A 10,956-nucleotide genomic window follows, 5' to 3' on the forward strand; every position below is an offset into this window, starting at 1 on the left:
ACTTCTGTTCTGAACCCGCTCCTGGAAGCTCCTTGCCTCCTCCCACACCCGCCCCTCCCGCCCCTGTGGTGTCTTCCTCACGGAGAACCTGTGTCCTCCCCAGCGACCTGTCCTTCGACAGCAGCGATCTGGTGACTCTCAAGTCCCTCCTCGCAGGGCTGAGCCTGCCCAGTAGGGACGGCAGAGCCGACCGGGGCCTGGACGAGGAGGGCGAGGGTGAGTGGGCCCCGCAAGGGCTCTGCCGGGAAGGGGCTGGGGCTGCGGGGCGTACAGGGGCAGCTTTGGGGGAGCGGGCGGGCCCCGTGCCCCGGGCAGAGTCCGTCGCTGGGCTCTGAGCGCTCGTGCTGCCCCCAGTTTCGCCGAATCATTTGGTAGAGTTTGTCGAAACGTCTGCCGTGGGGCCCGCGCGTACCTTTATTGGGCGCCCGCTGGGTGCCAGGGCTGCGGCGGGGCGGGTCGCCACTCCAGCCTCGAGGTCACGCTCAGGTTCAGAGAAAACCCGCACTGGGTGTGGCAGGTGGCAGGTTCGGGCCGGAAAGTGCCATCTCCCGGGCAGCTCCCAGCGGGCTCGCCTCCCCCCGTTCAGTGGGTGCCCGCTGTGTCCCAGGCAGCGTGCTCACCCCGGGGCAGTGGCTGCAGCCTCCACCCTCCCATGGGATTCCGCGGGTGCTTGGCAGGGACGGCCCCACTTACGCACAGGGTCCGGAGCCATGGCGGTGAGCGCTGGCAGGCCTCGCCTCCGGGCGGGTGGGTGCTCCCGGCCCGGGTGGCTCTGTTTCCGGCCTGAAGGCACCGACTTCCCGGCTTCCAGATGAGAGCTCGGCCGGCTCCCTGCCCCTGGTCAGCGTGTCGCTCTCCACCCCTCTGACCGCAGCGGAGATGGCCCCCTACATGAAGAGGCTCTCCCGGGGCCAGGCCGTGGAGGGTGAGTTTGGGAGCCTGGCTCCTGCAGCCCTGTGGCGGCCCTGTGGCGGGCAGGGGGCACCCGTCATGGCCCCGTGGCGCCCTGGGTCTGACGGGACACCCTGCCCTCCAGAGGCGTGGGGTCCTTGCCGGGGGCGGGGGGCGGTGCGGGGGGAGCCGGGCTCTTTCCTCAGGGGCTTGAGGCGGGGACGGGCCACCCTGCCGGCAGCCTCACAGGCTGCGGCTACGGTGGAGAGCGGGGACCCCGGAGCCGAGCAGCACACACGGAGGGCAGGCAGGGAGCAGAGGGGCTGGGTGGCCACACTGGCTCGGGCTCCCGGGCACACTGTGGGCCAGGTGTGTGTCTGGGCATCAGCTGACCGGAGCAGAGCGGGGTGTGAGGGGCTGGCCGCCACCTGGCAGCAGGAGTGTCTCGGGACGGCTGGCGACGGGCAGTGGGGACGGCGGTCCCAGTGCAGATCCCTGGCCTCCTCCCTCTGCCGGTCGAGGGTCGGGGGTGGCGGGGGCGCGGTACTTCTGGATGCTTCCTTGTCAACGGTGCCTACAGCGTGGGGTCGTTGGCCTGATGGAACTGGGCGCCGGGTGCTCTTCACCCTGAGGCGCTGGGGGCCTCTCAAGCTCACCAGGCACCAAGGGTGGTGTGGAAGGTTCCAGAGGGCACTGGTGCTAGCGTTCTGATAGGCTGCACCGCGTCTGGAACACCACAGCTCTCTCTGTTGGAACCTGTGCAGAGACCAGACCGGGGACCAGCCAGGGTCCTGGTGGTGTCCTTGCTCGGCCCCTGCCCGGCAGGCGGGATGGGGGACGGTGCGGGCTGGGGCTCCTGCCTCTGGGCTGCGTGGGCACACAGAGGTCCCGGCCTGGGTCCAGCAGCCAAGGCCTGGCCCTCACGTGCTCCCTCTGCCCACTTAGATCTGTTGGAAGTTCTGAGCGACATAGATGAGATGTCTCGGCGGAGACCTGAGATTCTGGGCTTTTTCTCGGTAAGGGAGCTGAGGGCCCGGTCAGCCTTCTGTCAGAATCGGGCCGCTGCGGGGACGGGGGCAGCCTAGGTGTGAGCCTGGCCCTGCCCCAGGTGCTCCCAGGGAGCGGGGAGCCCAGCCTCGCTCTGGGAACCGATGGCCGGCCGGCCGACGCCTCCCACCTCGTGTTACGAGGCCGTGGGGGTGGGGGCTTGGGGAGCAGGGTCCCCTGCCGACCCTGGCTGCTGTCGCTGTCCTGAGGACGATGGCCGAGAGCCTGGGGACTGGCGGTCTGAGCTCCCGTCACGCCCCCACCCCTGCAGACCAGTCTACAGCGGCTGATGAGCTCTGCCGAGGAACCGTGTCGCCACCTGGCCTTTGGCCTGGCCCTGCGCTCCATCCAGAACAACCCCAGGTGAGCCCCGGGCCTGCCCTGACCCTGCTGGCCGAGGGAGCCCCCGACCAGACTCTCAGGGGTCAGTTAACCCCTCCGGGGCCCGGCCGCGGGCTCCAGGGTGGTCTTGGGCGCAGGGGGGAGGCGTCTGTCTGAGCGCGTGTCTTTGCAGCATCGCGGCGGACTTCTTGCCCACGTTCATGTACTGCCTGGGCAGCCGGGACTTTGAGGTGGTGCAGACGGCCCTCAGGAACCTGCCAGAATACACCCTCCTCTGCCAGGGTGAGTCCCAACCTGGCCCACGGGGAAGCGGGCGCTCTGCTTCCCACAGCCCGCTGCCCATCGGGACCCTGACGTCCGTCCCGTGTCGCCCACAGAGCACGCGGCCGTGTTGCTGCACCGGGCCTTCCTGGTGGGCATGTATGGTCAGATGGACACCAGCGTCCAGATCTCCGAGGCCCTAAGGATCCTGCACATGGAGGCAGTGATGTGAGCCCGCGCGGGGGCCCGTCTGCTGGCCGCCTGGTGGTTCCAGGTCAGGGAGGGCGCTGAGCCAGCGTCGGGCCCGGCAGGGGCAGCGTCCAGGGCCCACGACCCTGCGCAGGAGGATGCCGCCGCCCCGGCGAGCCTCGGAGAGGGGCTGGATTTAAATAAAACGTTGTGAATTACCTGAGTGTCGGCTGCCTGGTGCTCGCTTCCCTTGAGATGCCTGCGGGTTGAGCGGGGCGGGGAGGGGGAGCCCGCCCGCCACAGCCCCTGCTCCCTGCTGTCCTGCTCCACCTGTCCGGCCCTGAGCACTTCTGTCGGGTAGGAGCCCCTGGGCTGAGGCTGGTCCCCTCGCTCCCCAGAGGGGCCACAGGCCCAGGACCCTTGGCTGAGGGCACCAGTGCTGGTAGCCGGTGCCGGGCCGAGCCGCCCAGAGCGTCCCCACCCGCGAGTGTCCCCACCGGGGAGCTGCAGGTGCTAGGCTGGGCGCCCTGCCCGAGAACGTGGCCCCAGGGGCGCTGAGGGGCAGGGGCAGCGCCCCATAAAGTCGGCCCCACCCCCTTCATGCTTATCAGCAGCACAGATACCGCCCCGCCTTACCCCTACACGCTCCGACTCCCCACCCCTCACCCCCTAGCAGGCTCCCCTGCCCGCTTGTGCTCCACTGGGGCCACCAGGGGGCGCCGTGGCCAACAAACTGACCCCAAAGCTGCTGGGCTGGGGTGAAGGAGGCAGGAGGCAGACGTCCAGGCTGAACTTCCGCCCCTGGAGGGAGACTAGCCCTGGGGAGTGTGAGAGTCACCTCCTTGCCCCGGCAGCCCCTGTGCCCCAGCCTGGCCCCACTTCACCCAGCGGACAGCGTTAGTGCCCCTCCCGGTGTGGAGAAGGCTGGCGTCCCGCCCCTTCTCCCGAGCCCCTTCCCGGAACCCTGCTCCCAGCACCCAGCCTCCCTGGTCCCAAGCTCCCGGAAGTTAGCATCCCAGCCCCCACCCAGTGCAGCCCTGAGACCCCAGAAGGGCGGCCTCCGAGGCGGCACCCCTCCCCCCACCCCGACCGGAGAGGGCGCCCGTTCCGGCTGCTGGGACCCTCATGGCCAGAAAGCCCCATCAACAGCATGTGACCCGGAGCCCCCGCAGGAGGGTGGGACTCTCCCCTGTCAGAACCGCGGCACCAGGGTGTGCGAGGGATCCCAGGAGGCAGAGGAGGCTCTCGGGGGCAGTCTCTGGGCCCCCTCCCCATGCCCAGTCTCACCAACCTCAGGGCCTAAGGTCAAGGCCCCCGAGGGAGATCAGGTCCGGGCGCAGCCTGGGCCCCTGTCCGCCTGGGCTGCCTCCCCTCCTGGTTCTCTCAACGGAACAGCAGCGTCGGCGGGTTCTGGAACCTCCCGGTGGAGAAGCACGGGAGGCAGGGGCTCCAGCAGCCGCGAGATCCCGCCCTTGTCCTCCAGCGTGGCAAAGACCAAGGGTCCCCGCGAGGGAGCAGGCGGGCAGGCCGGGCGTGCGCAGTGGCCGTGGAGGTGGGGCTGCCGGGGGCCTGGGCACGCGTGCGGGGCCCATAGGGGACAGCAGGCTTCGAATCAGGTGTGCAGTTTCTGCCATCACATGGAAGGTGCTGCTGAGATGCTGGCTGTTGCCTTCTGCCCCGGTCTCCCCTCACGCGCCAGGAAACTGAGGCACTGGGGTGGGTGACAGGCCAGGTCTCTGGTGGAGCCCTGGCTGGGCTGAGGGAGTGCTGGGGGCTCAAGGGCGGAGTCGGTGCCCCTGACCCTGGCCGCACCGCCCGTGGAGCCCCTGGAGTGTGAAGGCGGACGGAGGCCAGGCCTGAGCCCCGGTGCGGGGGTTGGGGTGTCCCCCAGCCCACGGCTGTGCTGTGCGGGGCAAGTGCTCGAGGGAGTGGAGGTGTGGGGACCGGGTCACCTGCCTGCTGGGCTCCACCCCCAAGCTCCGGGCCCAAGTGGGCGGGGCTTTGTCAGCACAGGCTTAGTGAGACCCCTGAGCTCAGCCCAGGTAGGACCTCCGGGTCCTGTGCCCCCTACCCCGGGTCAGCACCGCTGGGCTCAGGGCCTGCTTGCCGCCTGTCCCTCCATGATGACAGGGCTGTGGCAAAGGCCCACGGGCCGCCTGTGTGCTCCTCCCCAGCCCGCAAACCCGGGCTCCCCGCGGGGGTCCCCTCGCGCGTGCTCAGTAGCCAGAGGCCCCCGAAGGCTGGACCGGGTTTGGGGAAGGGGATCCTTGGGTGTCAGGGAGGTGGCGGGGGGGACAGTCCTGGGCCTCTCTGGGCCTCAGTTTGTCTCTAGCTGACGGGCTGCAGAAACCCAGCAAGAAAATGGAGGCTACCTGAGCGGAGGTGTCCCACGTGAAACACGTGGTGGCGAGCACAGGCGACAGGGCATCCGCTCCCCGATGAGGGGATCCTCCCGGCGTCCCTGTGACTGCTGGCCAGCGTCCAGGGGGCTGGTACCAGGCACCGTGACTGGGTGACTCCAGTGGGGGCGCCTGTGGGGCGGACGGTCCGGGCCCTTGCACACGCCAGGCTTTTCCACGTCCCCTGGGGACGGTGCCAGCCACAGAGGCGGCGTGGGGGCCTGGCGTCCACTGTGTGGGCCTGAGCCTGTGTTCACGGCACTATCTCCAGTGGCCGCACTGCAGACTTGGGACACCCGAGCCGAGGTCCGGCAGGTACAGGTGTGGAATCCACGCAAGGGGGCGGGAAGTGGGGGCGGGGCCTGTGGTCCCTGCCCGTCTGTTCTGGGATCAGTGAGGGCCAGCGCTGAGCCCGGTAGTGAGCTCCCCGTGGCGGGGGCCAGTGTGGCCCGGACAGCTCTGGGACTCCACAGGAGTCCAGCCCCAGACTCTCGGCCCCCTTCAGTCTAGGACAGAGGATGCTGTGCAAAGGCCAGGCTGGCTGCAAGGGCTGCTGGTCACTGGGCTTCCTAAGGCAGGTGGGAAGGGGTGGGGCCGGGTGAGGCGTTGCCATGGTGATGGTTTCAGGTGCTTCCCCAACAGCTTCCAAACAAAACACCTGGTTTCATTTTCAGTCCCGGGAAGGGGCGGGCCCTGACCCACAAACACGCCCTGGTCCTGCAGGCCAAGGGCAGAGAGGCGCGGGCAGCCCAGATCTCTCCCCACGAGGCTCCCCGGGGCCCGTGCCCCTGTGTTTACCCTGGGAGGGCTGGCTTATGCCCCCATTTCGCAGATGAGGGCCATGAGGCCCACACAGGGCAGATCCGCTCCTGTCGAGGGTCAGAATCATCTCTCCTATTTCCTTCTTCAGGGCACCCCAGAACTGACCCGGATAGGTCCAGCCGGGCAGAGGGAGGGTTATTTCAGGTGTCGGAGGGGGGACCTGTTCCCCCGGGACCTGTTGGGAACACTCTGGGGGAGGCCTGTCCAGTTCCCTCACCAACCAGACCCCGGTCCCGTGCCCGGCCCAGGCTGGGCCCCCAGAGACCAGAGGTTGGATCCCACAAGGCCTATGCCAGGGGGAGTCTGGAAGGGTTCCTCGGAGAAGGTAGAATGTCACGTGGGTCTTGAAGGATGAATAGGAGTTTTTGAGGTGAGGACTCAACTTACCATCCTGCAGTTGGGGCCACAGGGTTCTCCTCCTTTTTCAAGTGTGAGTGATGAGCCCACAGCCCTGGTTTTCTGCCAGTGCCCTCCTGGCCTGGAGGGGACTGTGGGGCTTCTTGGTGTGGAACAAGGACGGGGCCTGCACATGGTGGGGCTGGGGGGACATTTGTGCAGGAAGTGGCCTGGCCCCAACTGTTCCAGACGGAGCTCAGGCCCTAGGAGGAGCAGTCAGGGGGAGCCGCACACCCCAAGGTCACAGGGCCACACGCAGAGAGGGGACCTGGGTTGGCGCAGGACTTCCCGCTACACGGCCCAGGGTCCCTCTGACCGTCTGATGGCCGACAGCCACCTGCTCTGCACACCTGGGCCGCTGCCACTGTCCTCAGCCTCCTGCTGGCCTCCCGAGGATTCGGAGCTGGAGCTGGGGTTCTGTGGAGGGGCCGCGGGGTCCGAGACCCTCTGCTCCCCGGGGCAGCGTTACAGTCGGATCGCAGCCCCGAGGGCCTTTGCGATGGCAAAGCGTGTGGCCGCGGGAGCCGACGGGCTGCCAGGTCAGAGGCCAGCCCCGGGGGACGCCCGGCCCCAGGAGCTCCTCACCCCAGATCTGAGTTCCCCCGCCTGGAGCTCGCCAATCCTGCTCCCTGGAGGCCCCAGCCCGGGGATGGGCAACACCTGTGGCACAGAGCGTCCCGGGGTCTGACGCCAGCTCAGCCCTTGGGCTGTGGCCTTGGGCAAATCCCCCCACCCCCGCCCGGCTCCACATCTCTGAAATGGGCCTGCCGGTAACGCCCAGGGCTCAGGGGGGCCCTCGAGCAGCGTCCTACCCGGAAAGTGCTCAATAAATGACCTGTTCCGTGAACAGAGACGTGCCGTGATCCGGCCAAGGACGCACAGCCATCAGAGGCGGGGCCAGGCTTCCGTCGCCGGCCGGCCGGGTGCTGCTGCCTGGCCGCCCCCACCAGCCCCTGCGTGTGCTCTGTTTACCAGGGGCCGGGCGGGCCGGGCCTCATTACAAGAGGCTCCTATAAATGGCGTGAGGAGGATTAATAATGTATTTATAACACATCATCGTGGTAGCCGAAAATGATCTATAAATGTGCGGTAAATGTTTTATAATGTTTTTGTAACCCGTTATAAATGATAAATGGCGGGCTATAGATGCTGGATCAAATATTTATAACGCATTGTGCGCGATGCCTGGCTGCTACAGTTCAGGAAAGCCATTAATAATAAAGTGGATGGAAATGTAAAAGTTACCGACATGCCCAGCAAAGCCATTTATAATGAAATGTAAAATTTGGCTGTTGGAAGCAACCCACGAGCCCTAGCCTCAGCACTGGCCAGGTTCTCCCAGAGCCCAGGAAAGGAGCGGAGTCATGAATTATTTGTGAAGTGTTCAGACGAGAATGTATACTATCCATAGCACGCCATATAAATATGCTATTAATATACCCAAGGCAGCATGAATTATTCATTGGGCCTAATTAATTAATGGGTGGCCCCTTAAAATGAGGTGTCACAGCTTCTAGCCCCCTCTCCCGCCGGGAGCCACGGGCATGGCGTTGGCCTCCACAGCGCCTGAGCGAGCCCCTGGCCGACCTGACCGTGGCCTTGGGAAGTGGGGGGAGGGACAACCTTGGCTGTTCTGCGAAGCCAGTATGACCCCCCCAGCTGTCCTCTCTGTGCAGGTCGTACGTGAGGGGGCTTCCGTCCACTCCGGGGGGGGGGGCGCTCTGGCCACCTCTCCCCCACGAGGGTGCGTCTCCTACTGCCATGATTGCGTGGCCCCAGGCAGGGAGCCCTATTTCCACGGGGCACCCCTGGCCCCTTCCTCCCTAAACACCCAGGGATGAGAGGCCCTGTGTGACCCTGAAGAGATTCCATAGGGTCCCAGAGCAAACCAGTGTCTGAGCGAGAACTCCAGCCCGGCCTCGGCCCGCCCATCTCACTCCGTGTTTCCTGAGGAAGTCGGGGCGCCCGCTTCTGTGAGACGTTCCTGCAGCAGGGGTTCTGTGGGCAGGTCGGCTTGGGAACCCCTGTGCAGCGTGGCCGCTCCCTTGGGAGTCCTGGGGTACTGCAGGACATAAAGGCTCTGAGAAGTCCTGCAGGGAAAGCCGCAGGGCCAGGGCCTCCCTTTGTTCTCTTGCCTCCCACCCCCATTCCCTCTTGCCCGGCTTCTCCCCCTCTGCCTCAGAGGCTCAGGCCTGCTGTGTTTGGGCGAGTGACCCCGACTCTGTTCCGGCTTGGCCCATCAGTCCTGGTCAAATCGGTTTCTTGGGGGCTGAATCCAGGTGACGGGTCTAGAGCGCCCCGCTGCTGCGACCCTCCCCAGGGCCCTGTGGCCCACACGTTCTCCAGAAGCTAAGTGGACACACAAGCTAGAGTTGGCTTCTGGATTGAGATTAGTGATGCCTCTGGCCCTGTCCCTCCTCGTCCTCCCAGGGTGGGTCCCCCACCATCACTGAGAGAAGCAGAATGTGCTGGAAGCAGGAGGTGGGGGAATCAAGACCGACTGGCCCGGAAGTCCTGCCCCCGACCAGGGCGGCCACTCGGGTGGGACGCCGGCCTGTGCTGACCCAGACTCCTCGGGTCCTCACCCCATGTCGGGGCCTGGTCTTCCCGGCTGAACAGGGGGTTCCTTCTCTTGTGGAACCTCAGTTTCTTGGGCTGCAGGATAGATATGCTCAGCCTACTTTATCTGTTTTTTTTTTTAATCTTTATTTTTGAGAGAGAGAGAGAGAGACAGCACACGCTGGGGAGGGGCAGAGAGAGGGGAACAGAGGATCCAAAGTGGGCTCTGTGCTGATGGCAGCCATCCCAGTGTGGGGCTGGAACTCACGAACCTCGAGATCGTGACCTGAGCCGAAGTGCGATGCTCAACCAACTGAGCCACCCAGGTGCCCCCGGACCGCTTTTAAAGGGTGCTGTAGGGACACCTGGTGGTTCAGATAAGTGTCCGACTTCAGCTCAGGTCATGATCTCACAGTTGATGAGTTCGAGCCCCGCATCCGGCTCTGTGCTGACATCCTGGAGCCTGCTTGGGATTCTCTCCCTCCCGCCCTCTGCCCCTCCCCTGCTCTCTCAAAATAAATAAACTCAAAAGAGTTCTTTTAAATAAAAAATAAAGAGTGGTTCTATTCAAAGGTAAAGTGGTTGTGAAAATTGATGGGCTGGAGGAGGGAGCCTGGCCGGCCCTGCTCCCTCCCCAGTTCCTCTGTGGGAGTTATACTCACCTTTCTGTAGTCCTTAGACCTTCATTCCCGCCTCAGGGCCTTTGCACGCACCATTCTCTGTGCCTGGGAAATTCTTTCCTGCCCTCCGACCACATCAGCTGTGCTTATCCTTCAGGTCTCAGCTGTCACGCTCCCTCCTCAGGGACGGCCCCTCCTGCCTTCTGAACCAAGACAGGGCCCTTCTTTTACCACCGAATGAGTGGCACTGCGTGTCCCCTTGGACTGCCGTCACAGGTGCAATTTTGCCTCTGCTTGCCTACATGCAACGGAAGAGGAACGCCAGCTAGCTGCTGTGACAAACATCCCCAAGTCCCAGCAACTGAGCCCAGTGCACGTTAACCTCCCCCTCGTCCAGAGACCAACACAGCCGTTCCTGGTCAGCCTAGGCCTGCAGTGTCCCGTGTGTGCGGCCAGCAGGCAGGGAAGATGGTTAGATACATACCACCTCCATCAGCCAGAACTCAGTCACACGCCCCCCTCCCTCCGCGCCTGCAAGGGAGGCTAGAAAATCGGCCCAGGCAGAGAAAAGAGTGAATGCAAAGGTCCTGAGGCAGGAACATGAGCCTGTCTGAGGGGTGGTTGTAGGAGGAGGACAGGTAGGAAAGACACCGACTGGAGGGAGGGGTGGATGGCCCGTCATAAGGACCGTGCTTTCCTCATGCGTCAGGTGGGGGTGCAGAGGAGGGCTTTGGGCAGGTGTGGCACACCCTCACCCCCGCTGTTACAGATTTTGTGTTGAGAATGGATTGTAGGTGGCAAAGCGGCCGCGGAGGCGCTGTTAGAGGGTTTCTGTAGAAATCCTGGCTCATACCAGGTGGTGGCTCTGGCCGGTTTTCTGCTGGACTGCTTGTGGGCATCGAGAGGACAGGCTGACAGGGGCACCCCGGGCTTGTGGCCTGAGGAACCGGCAGGAAGGAGCCATCAGCGACTGCGTGGCTGGCCATGGGTGGGGCCTGACTGGGGTCCTGGAGGAGTGGCTGAGTTCAGGGGACCAGTAGGTCAGAGGCTCTGAGGCCAGAAGGGGAAGGGGGGGTGCATGGGGAGGGTGAGGTCAGGGAGTGGCAGCGGTGATAAGGGCCAGGAGGCGTGACAAGGGGCCTGGACTTTATTCCAAGTGTTGCACAGGTCAAGCAGGAAAGCGCGTGGCCAACTGGCTCTCTAGAAAGATCCCTCAGCTGCTGGGGAAGGGTGGACTATGGTGGCCAGAGGGGGGCAGCAGGAAATGGGTGGGCTAAGGGGTGTGCTGGTTTGGGGGTCCCGGAGGGGAGCAGGGCTAATGGAAGGACATGATGTGCTCATGGGGACACTACAAGTGCTGCTCCCCAAGTCACTGTCCCCAAAGGAGGCTGCGTGGTGACCGGCAAGGCAAGAGTGCAGCTTAAACTCCT

The 10,956-nt window shown here is 65.0% G+C and overlaps 1 protein-coding gene across 1 annotated transcript in view; it reads left to right on the plus strand.

Annotated features, from left to right (window-relative positions):
• INTS1 (integrator complex subunit 1) overlaps positions 1–2,948 on the plus strand; it is a 29,433-nt gene extending 26,485 nt beyond the window's left edge. The window contains exons 42-47 of the mRNA XM_027042404.2: positions 104–216; positions 812–925; positions 1,837–1,907; positions 2,210–2,301; positions 2,453–2,562; positions 2,658–2,948. Of these exons, the coding sequence (XP_026898205.2) occupies positions 104–216; positions 812–925; positions 1,837–1,907; positions 2,210–2,301; positions 2,453–2,562; positions 2,658–2,773 (616 nt within the window). The 3' untranslated portion in view covers positions 2,774–2,948. The remainder of the gene's footprint in view (positions 1–103; positions 217–811; positions 926–1,836; positions 1,908–2,209; positions 2,302–2,452; positions 2,563–2,657) is intronic.
• The last annotated feature ends 8,008 nt before the right edge of the window (positions 2,949–10,956 follow it).

Source organism: Acinonyx jubatus, chromosome E3 (assembly GCF_027475565.1).
Source record: "Acinonyx jubatus isolate Ajub_Pintada_27869175 chromosome E3, VMU_Ajub_asm_v1.0, whole genome shotgun sequence".
Classification (NCBI taxonomy): Eukaryota; Metazoa; Chordata; class Mammalia; order Carnivora; family Felidae; genus Acinonyx; species Acinonyx jubatus.